Here is a 23,737-nt window from a genome sequence, read left to right as displayed (position 1 = left end):
CATCCTGTACTCACAGGGCATTTGCTGGTAGTCAACTGCTGGCTTTGCAGAGGAAGCTGTGTGAAAATACTGTATTTTCAACAGCCTTAACAATGAACAAAAACAGAGTTCAGGGTAGTAATGTATGTACTGTGCTACACATTGTTCATGCTCTGAAAAGGAAGAGGAACGTGGTCGGCTGGTTCAGAAATGAGACAGAAATGCCATTGAGATTTCATTTCCTGTAAAACAGCTTGCAAAAAGCTGCAGTCACTGCAGGCCTACCACAGCTTTCGGGGGAGCGCCTCATCTTGTAATATCTGCCCCATCTTTCCGAAATCACTCATCCAAGGTTAAAAAGGCTAAAGATGGGTCTGCTGTGAATTAGCGAAAGAACCCCAACAGCTCGAGCAGATTGTGAAACTGGCTGGCCAAGGACAACCCCTTTGGATGGGGAACAGAGCTCATTTCCCCTGACTGCTGCCCCGGGTGAGGAGTGGGAGGGAAGTCTCGGGGTTTCTCTGCAGCTACACAAGCCTCGACATGTCTGGTAATTAACATCTTCGTTAAATAATCATCCCTTGTGTGTCCAATGATGGTCAAGAGGCCTCTGGTCTCCTCACCACAAGCAGCAGTGCAGATACCCTGCTGGAAGTTAAACCCTGCTGAAGTAATTGTTTAAAGTAGTTGCAGCCAAGCGAAAACAGGAAAATGTTAGATGTTGCTTGTGTGCTAGCTGTACACACCGCTGCTCAGGCTCATTAATCAGCCTCCAAAAATCATGGGATGTCTTGAAATCTTGCTGTTGTTTGGAAATCAGCTTTTAGGGGCTCTGCTTGTTTAACTCTGGCTTTCTGTGACTCAAGATATTTTTGGGGTGGTGAATGCTGATTTAGCTGCTTCCAGCTAAAACCATTCTTCTTCCTAACTACAAATCATGGGATTTGCAAAAAAAATAATTGCAAGAGTTGGCAACATTGTGCACGTCTTCGGTGGCTTTTATGGGAAGAGAGGTCATCGATGGCCTCTACTTTCCTCCATCTGTTCACATGGAGCATAGAAAGGAAATATTGCCACATGAAATCAGAAAATCATCATTATATCATCGAATAACCTGAGTTCAAAGGGGCCCTCAGGGATCATTGAGTCCCAACTCCTGGCTCCACACAGGACTACTTAAAATGTGGATAGAAATGCCAGCTGCACTTTAAAAACCCACCTTCAAAACCAGAAGCCGTCCTGGGGGAACTGAACTGGAAATGGTGCTACGATGGTCGCTTTAACCAAGAGAAAGCATTCTGAACAATATTTTAGTTCGTGTATTTAAATAAATACATTCTGTCCTTTTTCTGGGAACTTCATTTCCTCATCCCTTTCTCCTCCTCCTCCCCTCCCACCTGAAGTAGTGGCTACCACAAAAGAGACTCCTTGGTCCCAGATGCATTCCATTTCCTGCAGTAAAAATTAAAATCATTGCCTTTTCTTGTAAATATCTGCCAAGGATGGAGATGCACGACTTAAGAACTTTCTTCAACCGCTTTAGTTCTAAAGGAATAAATCAGGAGGATTTGGTGAGCTATCCAGCATTTTCTAATTTGTTTCCATTGGCAGAAGCGCTGCAGTGAGTTACGTCCAAACAAATTTGGTGGCAGCATCTGCTCTATAATGACCTAAATGTCTAAATCTAATTTTAGAAAGTGACTTTTAAAGGGTTCAAGCAAGGCTTTCACAGCTTGGTCCTGATTTTATTTTCACTCCTTTAAGCGAAGGGCTGATTCCTGGCGTTTATATGGTCAGTGTTGGTTCACAGGTCTGTGACCCACACGCAGTCATGTGTGGGGCAAGGCCCTCACATTTTCAGATACCAGCACTGGTTGTGATGGAGGTGGAGGGGGGCCGAGCCCTCAAAGCTGCTTTGTCTCACCCAGAGGCAAGCCTGTAGGGTGAGGGAATACATTTCAAATCCCACCTGACGGAGCTGAAGAAAAATGGGCAAGCTTTGGCATTGAGCAAACCTTCAGCAGGCCTGACATGAAGCAGAAGTTAAAACCCATATTGACATTTGATGGAACTGGCATAATGCTGGCTATGCTAACCAGGCAGGGCACTTCAAACAAGAAAAGTGCAACAGAGCGGGCAGGATATTGGCCTGGGAGGAGTCACCAGGCCAAGGAAAAATCAGCAGCAGAGTTGGAGAGGTGCAAGGAACTCTGTTTCCATGCAGCCTGTGTGTGGCTGGGTTTCTCTGACTGCTCCCAGGAGGGTTCTGGTGACGTGAAGGAGCTGTGAGCAGAAATGTGTCTTCTTCGGTCATCTGTGTTTCAGGTTTGTCTGGTAGCACCTTGAGTGCTGCATGTGGAGAGTGGTGATCTGGCTGCGTGAGCAGGGGAGCAAGGGGTGCCCAAGTAGGGTGGTAGGCCCTCAGGTGAATAAACTGAACATCATTTCTGGGAGGTACCACTTGATCGGGATGCACAATCCTTTCCTGAGTGCCATCATTTTATTCCTCATTACCAGATCTGGTCACAGCCCTGTCCCCAACGGGCTGGGCTGCCTTCAGGACCTGCCTGTTGGGCTGGAGCTCGGGCAAACAGCACTGCTGGAGCCTCCTGGCAACTCACAGCTTTTATAATCCACCTGGAATTAATACTAAAGTACTCTTAAAAATCCCACTAGCAAGAAAGGCCTCTGTGTTCCTTCACTTCTCAACCTTTTTGCATTTTTTTTTCCACAATTCCTTTCAGCTGCTGCTGATGGAAGTCACTTCTGGGGCTCTGCCTCTGACTGTTGCATCAGATTTGGGTTGCTGGGTTTTGCTCCGATTTGCTCTTTTATCCTCTGGAATTCCACTTTATTCCAAATCTGCACTTCTGTGCTTAAATGGGCCTTAGTGCCCAGGACTGCTCCGTAGGTACATGTATGATATTTACTTCCAGGCTATGCAGGGGGTTAAAAAACGACTCATTATGTCATATTGTGCTCAAATAAAAGAATATAAATGCATAAGAAACACCATATTTCTTAGCCATATGAGGAAATGAGCTCTTGAAGGGTATTTTATATAAGTAAGATATAATTCTGAAATGACACAAGTAGCATTAATAATCCTGATGAAATGCACAATCAGCCTCAAAAGATAAAAGGGATCATTTCTGTACATGGCGTAAATAAGGCCTCAAAGAACACGCTCAGTGTCTCCAGTCACGTATAGCTTTGGTTTCGTGTTTCAGGAATCTTGTTGTATGATTTTCTCTTCTTTTAAAGCTAGTGGCAAAAGCACTTTTCAGGTCAAAATAGTAAATAATGAATCACCCACAAATTCAGCTCATTTCCTATCTCTCACTGAAAAAATGTTGATTCCAGGCATGGGAGCGTAACTTTGAGCCAAACAGTAATTTCTTTATGGTGTGCATGACTCATAGGAAAGAACGCCTCATGGGGATGGCGGCAGAAAAAAAAAAAAAATTAAAAGAAACCCCATCAGTAAATTTGTTTTAAAGGAACCGGCAGTCAAGTAAAGGGCAGAAGGTCAGCGAAGGTCCTCAGCCGTTTCTGCATTGCTCATGTGGTCCTCAGCCATCCTCCAGCTCCCCTGCCTCCACGTGCCCTCCCCTGGCTCTGTGGGAGCTGCGGGCACAGGGGCAGTGCCCGCAAGAGGACAGGAAGGAAACCAAAACCAGAATCAAGAGAGGATTTCACGCTGTCTTGCAAGGCCCTGGGAACAGATGGCTTCTCTTCAGTGAATGCCCAGAGGTTGCCCTTGGTGTGCACGAGGCCTCTGATTCCCCACGCTGCAAGCCAAGGTCAGCAGGCCCCCACTCTCCTATTTTTTAATTAATTTTATTTCTATTTTTAATGCCCGGTGCCGCGTTAGCAGCTTTACAAAAGTCTCTCTTTTGCATTACTCTTTCCTTGTTCACAAATACAGATACGAGCAGTTTAGCCTCCTCCACCCGCTGCTTCAAGCTCTCTCGATGGTCCCGCAGATGTTATAAATATTGCGCGTCCCTTCTTGAAAGCGACTCCCCCTCGGGCAGATTTATTCAGCAGGGTAAATCGATACACATCAAGATATTTCATGGAAACTGATTGTGAAATAAAACAGCATTTCAACGCAGCAATATCTCATCTGATTTCCATTTCTTTTTTTTTCCAGAAGTGCTAATGGATGATTAATTTCAACAAGCACTGCTACGTGCATTTACATAATTATTTATAAGTAATTAACACATCTTGCCTTCTGTTCCAGAGTCAATACCAGGTGGCCAGGAACACAAAACTAGACAATTGTGCAGCAGTGAAAGTGAATTCACTTAAAAAGTGATTCAGGTTCCAGCAGAACAGAATTTGGGACCTTGGGGTAAGCACCTTTCCTTCTTAAGGATGTTGCAGCAGGTGAAATATGGACTTCTATACTATAGCTGCTATAATAAATAAAACAGCTCCGATTCCCAATGAATGCTTAAAAGACAAAATAAAAAAGTGCACTTTGGAGAAGTTTCTTATTTAAGAGTTAATTCCTGCCAACGTAGGAAAATGCATTACAAAATTAACATCTGTCTTTTAAAATAAGCTGATGAATTTAATATCTTCCCACTCAAACACCCTTCCTCACCCACTAAAATACACCAGCACTGGCCTTACCTGGGCAGCTGCATGGCACTGCTGGAAGTCCCACCAGAGAGCTGCTCCCAGTGAGTGGGAGTCACTCAGCACAAATAACCCCCAGGAAGATCAGATTTGTTAATCATGGCTTGGCTTAAATTATTTACGCCCTACTACCGGGTGAGGGAGAGAGCAGCTGAGAGCCACTGTTTCCAGCTGTGGTGCATTGGGAAGGGTTGATGCATTAGGGGGAGTCGTGGCCTAGGCTTTGACAAACATTTGGGGAGGTGTAGGACTGGTGCCAGTCTCTGCTCTGGTCCCCAGCATCTCTTCTGCACGGGATTTTGGGGCATCAGAGTGTGGGTCAGCCTGCTGTACCAAGTGGCCTCATGGGCTGCTGAACACAGTGCGTTATCTCACCGCTGTGGGTTATTAACTGCTGGAGACATATCGGCCTTCCAAGCTTATTAAATGGCATTTTCCTTCAACACTAGAGACACAGAACAAGCTCCAAGGGTGCTGCACCCACCACTGAGCTCAGAGGCAGACACCAGGGAGCTCACCTCAGCCCAAGCAAGCAGATTTTCTGCATCAGCTAACCGCAAGAAGCCGAGGCCTGGCCAGAGCACACGTACGTGCTGAGGAGACCATGCCAAAAGTGAGCGCGTGTGCCGAGGAGCCTGGTGAGCGTGGCTGTTTGACGGTGGCTGCTGGGTTAGCTGGAGGGGAAAGTTCTGATTTTCCAGTGGGAAAGGCAACAGCAGTGTGAGCTACCTCGGATCTGGGAAAAGGAAAAAGGAATGAGTGTAACTGGGACTGAAGGCCTTATGAGCCTGAAAGAAATGTCAACCTCTAGTTTGCAAACTGTCTGGGAAGGATTGGGTGGTGCCCAGCCCAATGTAGATAACAAAACAGACATCGGGTTCATATAAATCAAATGTTTGCACTCTGCCTGTGGTTACAGTGACGTCGGGGAGCACAGGACCACAGGAGACCCACGCTCTTCATTGCAATGAAGAAACCCAGCAGCTGGTAAATGTGAACGTGAACGAGTAAAGGAGCTAACTTCACATTAGCACAGAATCACTGAATACCCTGAGTTGGAAGGAACCCACAAAGAGCATCAAATCCTATTCCTGACTCCACACAGGCCCACCCAAAAATAAGCCCCTGTGTCTGAGAGCAGTTTCCAAACACTCCTTGAAGTCCCTCAGGCTCGGTGCTGTGCCCACTGCCCTGTGCAGCTTGTCCCAGTGCCCGACCCCCTCCGGGTGCAGACCCTTTCCCTACCCCCCAGCCTGACCCTCCCCTGTCCCAGCTCCATGCCGTCCCCTCGGGTCCTTTGGCACCAGCCTTCATTCAGGTATCACTGAGAGATCAGTGACAACGCTACATTTCTGATGCTGTTTTACATCCTATTCTTTCAAGTTAATTAACATTTTGTTTAACAATGACAATCTTGCACAGATAAGGGATGGCTGTTGTTTACCAGTGCTCTGGCTGGCATCACCCCTGTGTTTATCTGTCAAGAATATCTCATTACACTGACTTTCAGATTAGATTTTAAAAGCAAGACCCTAGAGGGAAAATGCCCTTCACCACATTTCTCATGAGTTGATGTTTATGATGAGCGGCTTACGGCACTAATTATTTCTAACTGTCACTAAATCCCCCTTTTCCTTCTTATTAGAGCAGAATTAACCAGATGGGATTTTGTTAGAGAGCAGCTAGGCTTAAAACCAAAAAGCTGTGCTCCAGCTGGAGGTGGGAGAGCCGAGGAGACAGAGGCCGAGGGGCCGGGCTGTTGGTGTCGTGCCCCTTGCTGCGGGTCTGCGGGCTGCTCAACTTCAAAGGCAGCAGCAAGAACCTGGCAGAAAGCTTGCCTTCGTGTTGTCCCGGCCATCCTCACTTCTGTTTGTTTGTTTTAAAACGCTCCACTCCACCGGTGGACGCGGTCAGCTACGTTACAACACTGTTTCCAGACACGGAGGAATGTTTATAAATCCGTGGGGAAAGAGTTAGCTATCTTTTGAAAACAGGCTACTTACGGATCCGGGCCTAAAGGGCTTCTTGGTGTTCAGTGCTGAGCCCTCTCCCAGCAGCCTCCCCCCTGCTCCGGGTCACTGTGGTCGTGTTTGTAGGGCCGACCCTGACCTTTCTTTGTTGTTGTCCCTGCAGGGACATGCCTGTGACCCTCGGGAACAGGCGAGCTCTCAGTGACACCAGCGGCACAGGGAGGCTGCGGGAGATTGAGATGGGCTCAGTCACACACCTGAGCAGAAAGAGGGTGTCAGGACCTTTGTAGTTAAGGTGTTACGGCCAGTGCAGTGTCAGGGTTCTCCCCAAACCCATACTCACCCCATGGGAAGGGCTGCTGGACGTTGGGTAGCACCACACCAGTGCCCTCATTGCCCCAGGGGATCACAGCCCCAGGGAAATGCCCGCTGCTCCGACCTGGGGCAGGGGCTGCAGCCTGGAGCATCTTCCCCCAGAAATATGGACAGCTACAAAGGCAGGCAAGGATTTCTGTGCAGAAACGGAGCCCCTGTGGGGAACGGGGCCTGTGTGGAGGCTGGGGACTCAGCCCTCTTCTTTGTGTCTGTGGAGCACTGGGCGCAGTGGGGCTGGGTCCCTGGCTCACCTCACTCTCCACCACGACTGCCGTCATCGCAGGGCTGAGCTGAGCCCAGCGGGTGATCACTTTTGCAGAACACGCTAAAAATGACCTACCCTCTATGTATTTAACAGGACACGTTAATGCTGGGGACGGTGATGTCGCACCGAAAGGACGGGGAGCACAAAATGCACCAAACCTCGGGAAAGCTTCCCTGGGCGAGTCTGGCAGATGAGCTGTTTGATGGTCAGACCGCGGGGATTCCTCTTTATTTTCTGATGAAACAAACAGCAGAGAGCACGGGGCCCTGCGAGGCCATTTGTAAATCCCGGGTACCATCTGCTGGCGGGAGCAGGCAGCACCCAGCGCCTTGCAGACACCCACCCATCACAGTGGGATGCGTGGCAATGCTCTGCCTCCTGCCAGCCCAGCCACCTTTCAACCACAAAAGCTGTCAGTACGCAGATGTTTAATGAATATAATTTTATTTTCAAGTTAATTTCATCAAACTGTTCGTGCTTGTAAAGTGCAGACTCTGCAGGAAAGACATTCAGCAACAGAAAACATCACACCCAAGACAGGCATCAATTGGCGCATGGGTTACTCAGCATCTCAAATTTGGGTAGATGCCAGAGTTAACAGATTTCAAGCCCGATTTTTGCCAAGTAACATAACACAAACTGTAACATCAGACATGCACAGTGACGTTATGTGCAGGTTAAAGCATGCAGAAGAGCTTGGAGGTGTCCGACAGCAGTGCGGGGCTGCAGGATCAGACCCCAGCTCTGGCAGGGGAGGTTCAGGCATTTCTCCTGCTGAGCTCAGAGAAAAATATTTGTAAAGCATTATGTGCACAGAGTACCTGGACAGGGTGCTGTTCCCCGTTACTGTAAGAAAAATGTGGTTCGCACACAAATGGTTGGAGAAGAGGCACCCAGAGAGGGGCAGAGGGGAGGGAAGAGGCCAAAGCTGTAGTGCCAGGTGATGTCTGAACCCTCTGTGGGGCAGGGGAGGCCAGGCTAGAGGTATCTGTAGGGCTGCAGGGCTGCCAAACCCTCAGGGGAAAAGCGCTTCGACGCTTGGAAAAGCTCATAAAAAAGATCACCACATTCCCAGGACCAAACACCCGACCCCTTGTAAAAATCTGCCTGATTTCTCCACCATCAAAACTTGTTTCATCAATTCAATTTTCATCAGGGTGAAAAGGGAACAGGCATATTTCTGCTTTTCAGCCTGTTGGAGGTATCAGAGAATCCCTCACCACTGAGATACTCCTCCTGAAACTAATTTCTTTTTGCTTCGCTTCAGCGTGAAAGCTCCTCTAATGCTCCTCCTGTCGGGAGGATATCAGGCAGCTGTGAAGTAACCTAATGAGCCTAAAAGGACTGATTGCTGATGATCCTAATCAGTCGCTTCTCTACTGCCATTTGGTATCTTGCTCCATCAAAGGAACAACCTGTGAATGAGCAAATTAAGTGTGATTTAAGGACACTTAAATACTCACAGAACGGAGCTGCAGATGAAATTGCAGTGGTTTTGGTTCTTAATTTTCAAAATTCCTCTCGATCGTTTCTGTCATTATTCTGGATCTGCAAAAACGAGGTTTCCAAACCAGACATTTGAACAAATCAAATAAAGCAAATTATACACATATATGGAAGAGGGACACTAATAATCTCTGTCTGCAAAACAAGTTTATCTGGCTGCTGCTTGCCAAGAGGTTTTTGCACTCTGATAATTCAAGAAAAATACTGGCAGTGCTCTGAGTGAGGCTCTCCTGCCAAGAGACACAGGGAATAATCCCCTGAAAAGTGAAGCACAGCAAAATCTGGGCTGCAGCTCAACATGCCACTCGGTCATCACGCTCACCACCCTGAGCAGGCAGCAATACGGGGTGCCAGCACGGCTCAAGCAGCAGCAGCCCCGTGTGCGTCCTGCTGATAGCCACGTCTCAATGGCACGCGTGCGTGATGGCGACCAGATTTGTTCCTGGCTGCATTTCAGTTGCGAGAACCACGTTAACTTAAATGCTTTGCAAATGGAGCTCCTGCTCACTTGGGGTTAGCCCGGTGATGCTGGTGAGTGCTGCCGGGAAGCAGGATGCACACCCAGCTGTGATGGGCCCTGCCTGGATGAGAGAGTTGTACAGTGATCCAGTAATTCTTCAGCCTGGCAAGAAGTTTTACTCAGTCTAAAGAAAAGATATGCAAAAATAAGTACATTCACAGAAAAATTCAGGCAAAAAGGGAGCTGAAAGTCTCAAGCTCTATTGGAATCTGACCACTGGATTCAGAGCATCCAGGAGCGTTTCCACTGACACCTTTCCACTGCAGATCAGATCAACCCCTTCTTTATAGCGAGATAGTGACTGTAGACTGAGAGTTTGACAATATGCAGATTTGCCTTCTACTTCTGCTTATTATTATTATTATTTTTTTATTATTATTATTATTTTTTTTTGTGGCCTTGCTTTTCCTGCCTGGGATGGGGCTTTGTAGCCTGCTCCATTCGGGTGCTAGCTTTACCGACGTAGCCCAGCTCTCCCGTGCCATTGCACATATAAAATGCTTCACCTCCACCACCTTAGGGGGACAGCTCTGTGGCAGAACAGGAGCTGTCACTGGGGATAGCTCCAGCAAAGCACATTTCAGGGATGCTGAGTGGCAGACGAAGGGCGAGCACCTCCAGCCTTGTTGTTGGGACTGATCAGTGGGAGCTGGCACCGACATCCCCATGTGCTGCTCCCTGGGGGCTCTCCCCCAGCCATGAGCGAGGCCCTTTGGCCTTTCTGGAGGCAGGCAGGGGTTAACACACAGCTGTTATATAGTGCTATTTTTAAAAGCAATTAAATGACATTGTGCTATTGCACGACTCTCAGGAGTCTCTGCTAATCGAGGTGGTTACCTTAAGCTAACTATAACATTTCTGAATCCACTGAGAAATGCAATTCTAGCTCAAGTAAGCGTGTTTGAACTACATTTTTATGGCAAAAAAATACTGTGCACAAACAGCTCTTCCTGAGAACTACCTCAGCGTGCCAGAGCCAGCAGGGCTGAAAGCTATTTTCGTTGTAGTATGAATGAAAACGTTTCTCTAGTTGCTGGGCAAATTTAGAGCAAAACTTAAAAGTAGAGAGAGAAAAAAAAAAAAAAAAAAAAAAGAAAGGGAGAAATATTTTAAGAGCTGGGATTCTGTCTGTGCTGCAGGGGACCAAAGCACCCACGGGCCAGCTGCCTCCTGGAGAGCTGCACCAGGGGCTGGGCATGGCGAGGGCCTTTTGGTGCTTTAGGAATTGTCCCCAGGATGGGGAGTACTCCTTATTTGCTGGCTCAGGACACCCAGCCCATGGTTTGTAATCTCCTGTTCATCCTTCTGATGAGCGCAAGCTGAAAGAGAGGTCACCAGGATTTGCCCCAAATAGCTCTGGTTCGCAGCGTGTGGAGCCAAAGTTTGGATAAGCATAAAAAGCTTTGTGTAAGCCATGTTAAAGTAAAGGGCAGATTAGATCACTGAACTGTCTGATCATTTATGAGCGACTTATCTTCAGTTTCCACAGGGGATCCTGATTTTGGAGCAGGTAGAAGATGGCTTTTTAATGGCTTAAATATCATTAACAGGAAAGTTTATGAAAAGGTGTTGTGTTTTTTTTCCCCCTATCTCCTGATCCTCACCAGAGTCTCACTGAGGTGGGTTCTACTGGTGAGCACAGCTCCTAAAATACTGAATATTTGAGTATTTTGTGTTTCCTGAACCACAAGGAAATCACCAGCAATCGCCAAGGCCAGCCTGGCTGCACGACCGCCGCCATTTTAAGCGCAATGCTCTCTGAACACACAGAGGGCAACATTTAAGCAAAAACCCTTCCCCATCCTAAAGCTTGAGGAGAGCTGACCGAACCCAATCCAGGTACAAAGCTGGATATCTATGTGAAATAGAAATAGAAACACCACAAGATGCACAGGACCCTGCTCACCACCAGCTGTGACCATGCTGGGCTGCAGGAACGCAGCCAAGCACGGGGCCGGTGCCCACGCAGGCCCTGCTGCCTTGGGACGGCCTCTCCATGGAGGCTTTTCTTGGCTCATTTAGCTGCCCTGCTCATGTCTTCGCTTTGTCCTGGTAACCCATTTTCTCCTTCCACAGTCACATTGATTGAAGCTGAATATTTAACGAGACGAGGCATGTTTATCCAACATGAGGAGTCGGAGCATAAATACAGTCATAAGCACTGTTAATATTGCAGTGCAAAATGTCCCAAAGTAAAGCTTAACCCTTAAAAGGACAAAGTGAGGGGAAAGATGAAGGCAGAAGCTGCCACTAAATGCTCAGCCTGCCTGCATACAGCATCCCCAGGGGCAGGCACCCCAGAGAAGGGACTGACAGAGGCCCCAAAGCCCATGGCCTTGTCACTTCCCTGAGAACAGACCTTGCTTTGGGACTTGTCTGGGCTCCTGCTTCACTGAGTGGAGAGAGGCAATCCAGAGATTGTTCTGCCGTTAGGAAATCTGTCCCGGTGGCACATACCTGTGAGAACTCGACATCAAGTCCACTTGACACTTGTCACTTGACACCTTGGATATTTTCTTTTCATCTGCCGAGAGCCCTCCAAAAGCTGCAGAAGGGGTTGTGAGCAAGCTGCCAAGGGGAGGCAAGGAGCACCTCCAGTCACCAGAAGGGCACAGGAACAAAACCAGGCCTCACGGACCCGCAGTCAGCCCCCCAAAGCGGGGCTCTGCTCTGCCTGAAGGGCTGCCCATGGCCGGGCTGCAGACACCTCGAGTTTGGACACTAGGAATTGGCAACTGTGTTTGAACACCAGACGGAATTTTTTTCTGGCCAAGTCTCCGCTGTTGTTCAAACACTTCCCCTTGAGTGCATAGAGCAAAAAACAAAAAACATTTCTGAGGCAGGAAGGGCAGGAAGTCTTCAGAAACAAAGCGAGAAATTCCCCTCCAGCTTTCAAGCATTACCTTGTACTTACAAGCCTTTTGAGCCAGCAGCTGAAAGAGTAGATTCTGAGCTGAAGTAGTGCTTGCTGGGCTGAATGAGGAGATACCTGGTTGCAAGAAGGGGTGAATGGTGTCAGCAATAGTGTGCTCCTTCACGGACCATGGGGTTGGCTGGCTACCACATGCTCTGCTCCTCCTCCCACCCTCACTCCTCTGCTGCAGTTTTGTCCCAGAAAAGCGTCTGTCTGCCAGGGAAACACGTCCCTATGGAAACACGCAGAAAATCTTGACGCAGACGTGCTCATACTCTGACAGCTCCTGCTTTTTGTGACACCTCTCATGGTAACATCATGAGCACGTCAGGAAGACGATGGGAGGCCTCCTGTATCCAAGGCACCATTTGGATGATTTCCTACTGAGGACTTTTTTTTTTTTCCTTCAGTCTTTCACTCTTCCAGCTCTTGAACTCTCATCATGACTAATTTTATCTGAAATGTTTTGCAAAATCTGTGCATTTACCTTTATCAGCAAAAATCCGTAACCTCAAATGAGATGTTTTTGACAAGACCTACTTTCCACCAAGCTACGCTGACAAGTGCGTGAGTGTGACTTCACTTCTCTCTGAACTGAATTCCACTTCAGCTTTCCCCTTATCGTGTTCAGATTCCAACAAGACTCACTTGTACCTATGCCACCGACAAGATGGATTTCTAGCCATGCTGTTTGTACTCTGTTACTTGGGATAACACTCTAATCATTTTTTCCCACTCTGTTGGGAGTAAATATGTTAAGCACGTCATAAATTTACCAATTAACAACACCTCCTCCACAAGCATGAGGGTATGCATACGCAGGGCGGACACCAAAGCCCCATGGTTACAGTCAGGACTTCTGATTTCAGAACCAGAACAGGTCCCAAGGGCAGTCACCGGTCATATCCGACAGCTCCGGGCTCTGCCCTGAACACCTGCAGGGTCCAGAAACTCAGAGACATCTTAGAACAATATTGTTTCATTAAATAGCACAGCCTTGCAGAGAGCTGGAGCCCAATCTGGACCCTGCTTTTGGCTATGGGGTTTAAAGCATTTGCATGCTTCAGGGGCACTTTCCTCCAGTGTCCCCTCCTGGTGGGTCCCCAGGGGCTCTTGTAGTGCTTGAGAAGATGGGGTATTAAGGAATCACCATCTGTGCTATCAGTAACAAGAGGATATGAAGAAACCATGGAAATTATTAGTTTGGGCTACCTGTAAGTGCTACAAGCTGATTATAGAAGTCAGAATTTCATTCACTTATAAAGCAGAAATTAAAATTCTCTTGCTTTGGAGACCTTTCCTTGAAGGTGAGAGGCCAGGATTAAACCCAAACCCAATACTTACCCAACATATCCACTACATAGATCCAATAGGCAAAGTAGAAGTCCCACCATTTTTTATTGCAGCTGAATCCACTCTCAGTTTCTGCTCCTTTTGTCCCTGCTGTCAACATTAAGGAAGCCAGGAAGAGTCTGCTGCTGTGCCAGAAACAATTAAGTGGGGTTTGAGACTCCAGAGCAACCAAACTGAAGATGATTATTTTCTATTTTACAAATAGCTTGGGATAGCTTTGCAGTCATGGCAATTTAAAATACTTTCTGCATTTTTAATGGAGAGGGCTTTTTTTCAGTTTTAAAAATATTCCATTTATTTTGTTCCATGTTGTTCCTGTGCTTGTGTTCCTGTTAATGTTTATGCCAAGAACCCCTGCAAAATACCTCAGCTATTTCCATAAATCCACAAGCACAGCTCATCGTTTACAGATATATGCATGCTTGCACACGGCAGGTTCATAATTAGGCAGGATAAATGTCAGAACTGTACAAAGAAAAGCACAGCCCGCTCGGTGCTGGATGGCAGAATCCAGTGGGAGCAGTGGGTGGCTGCGAGTTGCCTGAAGATCTGAGCCCTGGCTGCAGTCAGCAGTGACAGATGGTGTTTGTCAAGGGGACAGCGCCTCGCCTTCTTATTTTATCATGGAAATTTCACAGTAAGAAAACTATCAACGGTCACTGCTTTAGCGAACAAATTTAAGAAATAGATCCCACTGAAAAAAAAAAAAAAAGCTGGAATTCCTGCTGGAAGAGAGGCAGCTGGATGAAACTGGCAATTAAAAATTGTGGTTTCTTTTATCCAGAGACATTGTCAGACATTGCATATATTTTAATTCCTCATTCAGGGAAATGCACGGAGCATATACAGAGATCACATCCAATACAAATTTATCATTACAGAACAATCAGAAAATAAAGATACAATCAACACATAGTTAGTGTAGCAGAACAGATTGAAGGAACTGATTCAAGCCGAGAATGAAATGAAAAATACTTACCAAGTGATTTTTACACAGATGAGATATTTGAGCCTAAATTAATATTCTCAGCCAAGATATTGCATTGTTGCAATCTTTTTGTTTAACAGCTGTAGCCGACTTGTGCGTAGCAACTAATTATAAAGCAGAAGCCCATCAGCTGAGAGCCCCTTCAACAAACCCCCAAGGAACAGTCCCAGTCTGAAGCCCCAACCTACAGAAGGTGGTGACAGGATCCAGCCAGAGGAAAGGGAACAGTTTGGCCAGCGTGACAGGCAACAGCTAAAAGGCAGGTTGGGGTTATGCTCTGCTCAGAGGTTTCAGTGATTTCACTTGAAGAAGCTCTCTGGTTTGCAACCTTGACAAAATTTTTGAAAACTTTTGAAGATTTTGCAGGACTCTGTGACACACTACCTGGAATTGAGTTTGCAAAGAATTATACTTAAAAACAAAGTCACAACACAAAGCTAGTTGAAAAAACTACTTTGACACGTATTTTGTGAGTTCCATAAACTTGATAAGCAAATCTTTTTTCCAAATGGGCAACTAAAGCTATAATTCCTCACTGACAGACCGCCTCTACTGCAATGACACCAGCTGGATTTAAAGCCGATGTGTCCTGGAGATTAGACCAGATCAATACAGTTGGGCATTAAGATCTGCAAAGATCGATCATCTGCCTCCATTTCACTGTTATGAATCACCCCTGCCTTGCCAGCACCACTTTCCAGTATCACAGATCCAGCACCCTGCTTCTTGACATCACCTTGTGTTATGTCACTTCTTTCCTTGCCTAGTTCGAGCATCACCACTTCAAAGCAACGCCTACCTCCCAGCCAGTGATGTGCTGTGATGTGGCCCATTCTGGATCATTTACTCAGTAAGACTGCAATGAATGGGACCATTAAAAATGTTAATTTAGTTCCTTACCTCTCTAGAGATCCCCAAGTAATTTCATTCACTCTGTGAAATTAAGAGGATATATAAACCACCACACACCGACTCACCCTCTAATGACGTCAGTGAAAGGAGGGGCTGTATACTTTTACTCCCAAAGAACAAAATTTAGGACAGTGAAGAACGTAGTCAAAACTGCAAGAGGAATTTAGATAAGCAAAAATGTTACTACTCAAGTTATCCCTACGATGCAGGGACTGACCACTTGTTTTCAAAAGTAGCAGTAGAGAGAACCAATCTTTGGAGGGGAGCGTACTTCTTCAAAGCAACTTCCAAGCTCCTTTTTTAACTTCTTCCAGTGTTGTGGAAAGATCTCAAAGTATCAGAGCAGGCTGGAAAAGTTCTTTCATCCCAGGAAATATACATAATATAACGTATTTCCAAACATTTGTCTCTTAATAGCCTTCTCTTACCAGTTTGTATGAATATTCTTATTTCAGGTTATCAGTTTTTGGTCAGTTTGCAGATTTTCTCTGAAAAACTACCGAGCTAGCTAGAATTTTCAGTCACTCTGTGCCTGAAAATTTCAGCTTGTTTTTGAATGTATGTCAACAACAAACAGCATCCAGAACACACTGATCCTTTACCTTGCTACAAGGCTGCTCTTTGCAGCTAAGATTTCTCCTCCTCTTTGTACATACTGCCTACATTGTGGGAAAATGTTACGTATTATCACGGGCAGCCCCTCAGGATAAATGAGAAGAGGGTGGTGTTGCTTACATATAGGTCAGGGCATTATTAACAGATGCGACAATTTTTTATCTTATCATCTGTCAGTTGTGCCTACTGCTTTTTTCCTACAGAGTACGCGGAGTAACATGATTTAGAAAGTACAATCACCCTTCTCTAAAAAGGCAGACTTGTTGCTTCAGGACCTTGTTCTTCCCCCTCATGTCAGCTTCAGCAAGGGGTGCCAGCACAAGCACAGGAGGAGCAGAGAGAAGTAGCTCGAGGAGGTGCTGACTCTGGAGCCCAGGCTTTTTGCGTTGCAGTTGTTGGAGTAGCAGCACTGGACGCTCACTCCGGGTGCTCTGGATCCGTCCCTCTTTGCCCGCTCGCAGAAGGAGCTGAACGAGCAGGACTTCATAACGCCGCCTGCAACAGAGCCACAAGGAGCCAAAGAGCAGCACGCTCACCTGCACCAGCCCGTCTGCATCTCCCCAGCATGGATCTGGCCATCCAGTAGTGAGGAACCACACCAGTTTGGCCGTTCTTTACCAGTAAATGAGTACCATTATCGCACACTAGAAGCTCCCACTTAAGCTAAATAATTGTAAATTTTTCTTAGGGTCAACCGATGCACCTTAAATATCTCAGAGCATCAAAGTGCAGTGCCTCATTGGGCTCTTTTCTTTCCCAACTTCCAAGAAAGTCACTGAACTTAAAAGGTAAGATTTAAGAAAGACGTAGGTAATACTTTAAATGCTCTTTTATAGCTATTACACACAGTGGGGTATGGCTCAGCATCACAGCATACTGACAAAGCATACTCAGCAAGGTTTTATAGTAGACCGCTGCTAAACCAATAAAACAAAGATTTATAAATTGGGTTTATTTTGAGAAAAAAAAAAAATTATTCTTGTTTTTAGCTGGCTATACTCTTCTAACACCATTAGGTTATTTATTAAAAATTTGACGAGTGAACTGCCAGTGACTACTTACTTGCTTGTCCTCTAATGACCGCGCACGCATCTGAGTGCCCCGGACATTGCTGTGTTCCTTGTCTGTTGCAGTCTTCATCGCTAGAACCTACACAGGTGTAACACTGCAGTGCTTCACCTGCCATCAGGAAGAAAAGACCTTGTGTAACAGTAGCATCTAGAGTTTACAAAAAAAAAAGTTTTGAAATATCATCTACGCAGTCTAGTTTTGTTTTGAACCACATGCAAATATTGCCAAAAAGTTTTTAAAAAGTCTAAAGATTTTTGCAAGTCTTATCAATTTTTCTTTTTTAATGAGGTCCAAATAAAGACTTTGAAGATAAAACTAAATTAGCCTTATGTTATTTGATTGTTAAATTTGCACTTCGCATAATCCAAGAATATCTGGTCTATAATTGCACCCACACCTTCTTGTAACATTTTTAGAGAAGAGCCCACTGTAACAAGCAGGAGTATCATGTTTTTCTCCCCTCCATCATGGTCTTTGGTCCACAACACCATGAAAAACTACACTGTAAACACCTAAAATCTGACTATGACCCATATTTAATTATCTCCTGAAGCACCAATTCAGCTGGAACGCACAATAGCTTACCTTATTAATTTTGCTTTTGTTTAAATATGACAACCACAACTTAATTCTCCTTATACCCAAAGTTTATCCTCGATTCAAAGTACATAGTATGTCCAAAGGCAAGCATGAATTTGAAACACATTTAAATACCATACCTAAAACTTGCAGAGCAGAAGGCGCTTCCTGTCCGCAGGGACATGTGCATTTACATTTGTTTGCACACGTATTTAGTTTCACATTACACAGCAGAAGTGAAATTCTGTGCTGCTAAGCACGTACACAAAATGCTCTGAAAACTAAGAATCCTAGAAGAAAAGCCCAGAGAAGCAAAGGGGCTGAGCCATTCCTAAAGTAGGAAATAAAAATAAACTAAAAAGGAAAGAAGAGTTGACTTACTTTTTATTATAAGAAGGGAGCTGACGAGAACCAGGCTGAAGACTGTCCGCATCATGGAGATACAGGAGACGTACCATTAGGCAAAGAAAGCAGTTTGTTTGCTATTAAAGCCTTAATGCTTATCTTACATACCTAATCCTCCGCAGACGCTGTCTTATAGGATAAAGAGGTGTGCAAGAATGCTACTTATCGAGCTTATTCTGGTTGGACTTCTAATCACACGGACTTCACCTCCGCAAACCCTGCAGGCAAATTCTACCAGAAGCAGGAAGCAGAAAATGCATTCACCAAGCAGTGACAGAAATGCTGAAAACCCACCAACCCATCATCTCATGTCACAGCACCAGCCCATGCACGCAGTCTCGTTCCATTTGCCTGTGTGATCTGCAGGATCAGGGTCAGAGTATTAGACGTTTTGTAGGATTAAGCCTGCTTGAGACTTGGATGGTCCAAATCTAGCATATATTTTTACAGAAAGTACAAAATATAGAGATATAGACCTAGGCATACAGCTAGGTGCACACAGGCAGTATAACCTTGCAAGCAGTCCCCCGGGGTGCTCCAGGTACCATTCCCGGGCAGGGACACCTCAAGTGCTCCCTATGAAGGACTCCCATAACAAGGGGTGCTGTATCTGGAGCTGCACACGTAGTAAGCAAGTGAAATAAAATGAAGCCACTTCAAGTTTCAACGAAAAAATTTATTTACAATAGAGAATTTCATTTAAGTGACATGCATTTTAATTTTTTTTTTTCATTTTTAATTTTATTTTACAAATCAGCAAATGCAGATAAAGTTTACACTCCTTAAGGCAAGAGTCCCCATGCAAGTAATACATGTTTATATTAAATCCAAAAGACATCCAACATGGGAACTCATGTACAAAGGGAAGGCTAGGATCAGCAATTTGTAATTTCTTAGAGAACTTGACAATCTCCCTGATACAGGAACTTTGAGATCAACTTGCTATGAATTATACTATGAAAATGCAAACAATAGCAAGAAATTCTGATAGTCATCTTAGTACTGCATACAATTAAATCAACTTTATTTAGAAAGAAAATACAGTAGTGCATACGAAAAAGTGAAAATATAACCTGTCCATGTAAATGTATGGACATCAGTGTGCCAATGGTCATATTGCACTCAGTATCGAAGTCCAGAAATTTGGTTAAAAGTTAGCTTTTCCCCATTTTGGCAATCAGTTCATCACAAATCTTTGTTAATTCTTCTATCTCTTTATTCTGGAAAACAAAAATATTAAATGTTATGAAAAATATTGTTGCATTAAGATGAGTATCTAAAAAAAAATATTCAACCCTTGGGAGAAGTGTGGAGGAAATAGATTTTCTCCAATATTGAGAAGAGAATATATAAAATATATGTGTACATAGTAGAGCTACATATAATATATTCAAACAATATGCTTGTTTCCAGACAGAGCTCCTCCTACTTCAATAAATACAATTTGGCACTGAAGCACGTGGCTTTACAGCAGCTGTTCCTAGTGTGGGATGATACCACGTAGTGTGAATTTGTTTCTAGGCTGCTCTTCATAGCACTATTTTTGTTCTGTTTTCTGGAGGCTCTAAGCAAGGACCTCTGTGTTATACTGGAGGTAAGCTCCTTTGCTAAGCTAGAGGACACGAGATATAAATAGGGATTTACACATCACTTTTGCTCTGAGTTGTACAGACCCGTGTCTGACCATTATGTCTATACAGCAGCTACTGCCATTTCAGCTAGCGTTGGAATTACAGCTAAAATTAAAAACAAACAAAAAAAATGAAAGAACTAAACCAAGGAAGACCTCAAATCCCCAAAGCAAAGCAAACAAAAGGCTCTCCTTGGTACACAGGTGCACGCTGAGCTTTCACTGCGCCTGAATCAGCCCCCGAGGCTGGCCAGTGGCTGAGAAAACAGCCTGGCAGATGGGGCCATCTGCCCAAACTGCCTGGGGCACGCAGCAGATTTTGCAGGGTGCGTCCCCAGAGCAAAGAGCTGCTGGGCACGAGGAGCAAGACGGGCCCTTGGGCAGCCTTTTGCCGTGGTCTGAGCTCCAGAGGAGAGCTGGATGCAGCCACTCTGGGGAAAAGGTTGTGCCATGACCATACCCCTGACTTGGTGTGAAAAGAGCTGAGCTGCTGCTCACCTTTTGTTCCAGTGTTCTTTCCAATGCATCCACTTTCAGCTGCTCTTTACGAAGGCTGGCCTGATACGCTGCTTGCTCTTGCTGAGCCTTGCCTCTCACTTGTGCAATTTCAGCATTGGCTCTAGAAAAACACAGATTTTTGTCACGTCAGGTTGTCTGCAGAAGGGGACAGAAGGTACCCAAAGATGGACTACAAGTTAAGAGGGTGTTGGAAGGCAGGGCTTTCTCTGGACCTTTGAAAGCAGCCTGAGACTTGTCCCTAGAGACTTCTGATGACTCAAAAAACCTTGCTCAGCAGAGGTTGTAAAGTCCTTTCTAAATGTCTGGTCCCTCCCTACTTCTCTCAGACTTGTGCTGGCATCAAAGGTAATACTTAGCTGGCGGTGTTGTATGGAAGGTTCTCAATCTGATCTCCAGTTCTCACAGACTCTTGGGTCTAGAGGACTGTGATATGAGCCCTGGATGTAATTCCCAGCAATGATTACTTGGTCATTACATGGAAGCATTAACGATGATAACAGAAATAACAACCGGACCTGCCTGCCTGGAGCCACAACCAGATGTTCACTCCTCACTGGTGGCTTATGGAGTCACTGTCCACACAGATCTGGCTCCATCTTTTGTGCAACTCCTTATCCCCCTCCCAAGTGCTGATCCAGCTTAGAGCAGGGATCCAATACGAACAGAGGGAGGCTTGCACTGAAGCAGCTGAATAGCACTTACACGTTCTGTTCTGCTGATGGACATAAGGGCAATAACACAGCACAGGGGCCACAGCAAACCCCTGGGACATGAACACTAGCTGCAGGTGTAAATATCTGAGCACAGCCCTCCACAGCTGCACAAACCTAGCTAACGGCTTCTTTCTTGATCTTCCCTGCAAAATACGTTAAAGAAACATGAAGACATTTGATAAAGGTAGAATTTTAAGGTGCTCTATGTGGCCTCCTCTTGGAGGACCCTTTCAGTATGAAAATCATTCTTTCTTTAGCTATGGTCACCAGCACATTTCAGAAATGCTCAGCGTGGCATTTCATTAGACCCTCCATCACAGAGCAGCCTAGGCTTGCATAATAAAGGAACAGTTTTGGGACAAAGGTCCAGCCACAGGGATCTTCCTGCAGCTGGAACTCCTGAAAAGAGAGGCGTGCAATCAATTACCTGTCCAGTTTTTCCTCAGCATGGATTTTGAGTGCTTGATACCTCTGTTCTTCTTTCTTTACTCGGGATAAATACTCCTGCGCGCATTTCTTTAATACTTCTTCATTCTTAAATGAAAACATCACATTAAATTTAACCCAGGAGACTGAAGTGTATGACAGGCACAGTCATATATTTAGGGGATGCTGTCTAACATGGACACCCCCACACAGAGGCCATCCAAAGCAATACTACACACTGCAAAAAGCTTTGCAATGCTTTTGTTTGCATTTGATTCTGGCTGGAATCCTTTGTCTGAGGACTGACCAGAATTCACATGTTAGATTTACCAAAACTCTCAGTCCACAAGCCAGCCCTGATACGTGCTACAATTCCACAGTGATGTGACATTTATTGAAACTGCAGTATGGGAACACAAAATGGGAACAAGCTACTCTTGTGCAAAATCTTTATCTTCTCAGAGCTGTTAGAAAAAGAAAGCACAACCGAGCATTCTTGCTCTCCCTACCACACACCGCAGGCTGATGGAGTAAATCAGACTCACGAGTGGAAACTAAGATGTGCAGGCTGTTAAGCAGCTTTGGTTTACCACCATGCGAGAACCTGCTAGTTTGCCTCTTAAAAGGAAGGAACTTGAAGGTGACTCACCTTTCGAAACCCCTCCAATACTTCTTTCATTTTTTCGTATCTCCTGAAAAGATCTGCCAGTGATTTCTCCACCGAGTTCAGATCTGCCAAAGCTTGCTCCTTCTCCACTATCAGCTGCTGAACAGTATGATGGGAGACAGATTTCTCTCTCTGTTCATCCTCTGTTAGAAGGAAGATGGGAGGAGAAAAAAGCAATCAGTAAGGACTCCGATTTCACTGTCATCTATAGCTTCTACTGTGCTGTGTGCTCTTTAATGTATGTTACTAACTTTGTGGAAGATCCAGAAAAATAATTTTTACACAGAGACACAATCCTGTTTTGGAAATAGTTTGCTAAATACAGTGATGCTTAAATATTTTGATACTAGAGAAAAATGTGAAATCATCTAACTGATGCTTTATTTCACTTTGAACTCAGCTGTTCCCAGGAAGGCAGCACGGGATTCCCTTTTTGCCTGACGAGGCACTAGCTGAAGGAAATACATTTCTGCATATTGCTAGTGCTGGCAGCGAGTTCTTTGCTCCTGCTGATATGTGCTTGTTATCTCGCACCATCTTCTCCAATCCCATACATGGAATTAAATCAAGCACGGAACTTTGCTTAATGTAACCCAGCTCAAATTCTGCCCCTGGAAAAACACTGCTTTGCAAACTCCCCTTCCCAAAAACACTGCTTTGCAAACTCCCATTCTCAGGGGCTCTGCAGGCAAGGAAATCTAGTACTGGACAGGCTTCTCAAATTCTGGTTTGCAGAAAACATCTCCTAAGCTTCTCCTGCATATAACTAAGGGAGGGTGGAAAACAGGAACCCAAATCTGTAGGGAAGATGCCATTTTTCAAAGGTATTGACCTAGTGATAAACCAGAGCACCGTTAGAGCATTAGAAGGAAAAGTCTGGCACTGCCTTGTAAGATGCTTTACTGCTTGCTTCATATCATAAAACACGATTGCTGTGTCCATGCTTTAAGGGCTGCTTTGAATGACACTGCAATAAAGGCAAACCCACAAAAATCAGCACCTTTATACTACTTTGTTTTCTAGTACTGTGTTTACTTTCCCCTCTGACAGAAATTGAAATAAAAGAAGTTCTCCCAGCTAAAAGCACAAGGCAGTTTGGACTCGACAACTTCTCATTTAAGCCTCCTGTACTTAGAAACATTCTGCCAAGAGTTTAGGTTTTGACTCAGACAGACGCCTTCACCTGAAATCAGCATTTCATGGTGTCAGTCGGCTCTGAAGTGCCACAATTCATACTGCATTGAGTTTGCAGCACGGCTGTAGCAATACCACGATTTTATCAGTCTGCTAACTTTCAATATTGCATCGGAAAGAAACAAACTTCCCCATGCACTCTTCTGCATTCTGACTTCTCAAAGACACACTGTGGTCATTTGTAATCCCAAATAAAAGGAGAAACCCCTTGATTTCTCATTCCTTATTTATTTTCCTGAAATCTGGCACGTTGTCACCTTGTGCTCCAGCAGCAGACTCGTTTAGGCCCGCTGGACATTTCCTACTGCCCAGCTCAGGCCCCAGCTGCTGCCTGGCTCTTTGACAAAAACTCGCCCATCACAGCTCCGTGCAGAAGAAAGCAGCCATCTGCACCATCACTGAAGTACTTAAATGCATTTAAGGCAACAATGCTAAATGATGATAATAAAATCTGCCTTTACTTTTTGTTTACTGCCGTATTTTAGC

At 45.2% G+C, this 23,737-nt stretch overlaps 1 protein-coding gene across 4 annotated transcripts in view; it reads right to left on the bottom strand.

Annotated features, from left to right (window-relative positions):
• Window positions 1-18,757: 18,757 nt before the first annotated feature.
• Window positions 18,758-23,737, bottom strand: part of TACC2 (transforming acidic coiled-coil containing protein 2) — a 55,272-nt gene continuing 50,292 nt past the window's right edge. For 3 of the 4 annotated variants that reach the window (XM_032190941.1, XM_032190942.1, XM_032190943.1), the window contains 4 exons: window positions 22,040-22,200; window positions 21,392-21,498; window positions 20,231-20,351; window positions 18,758-19,322 (listed from right to left, as the gene is read on the bottom strand). In XM_032190941.1, the coding sequence (XP_032046832.1) occupies window positions 19,257-19,322; window positions 20,231-20,351; window positions 21,392-21,498; window positions 22,040-22,200 (455 nt within the window). In that variant the 3' untranslated portion in view covers window positions 18,758-19,256. The remainder of the gene's footprint in view (window positions 19,323-20,230; window positions 20,352-21,391; window positions 21,499-22,039; window positions 22,201-23,737) is intronic. The other variant, XM_032190944.1, reaches the window with a different exon arrangement.

This window comes from Aythya fuligula, chromosome 7 (assembly GCF_009819795.1).
Source record: "Aythya fuligula isolate bAytFul2 chromosome 7, bAytFul2.pri, whole genome shotgun sequence".
NCBI lineage: Eukaryota > Metazoa > Chordata > Aves > Anseriformes > Anatidae > Aythya > Aythya fuligula.
This window is presented reverse-complemented; position numbering and strand designations above follow the sequence as displayed.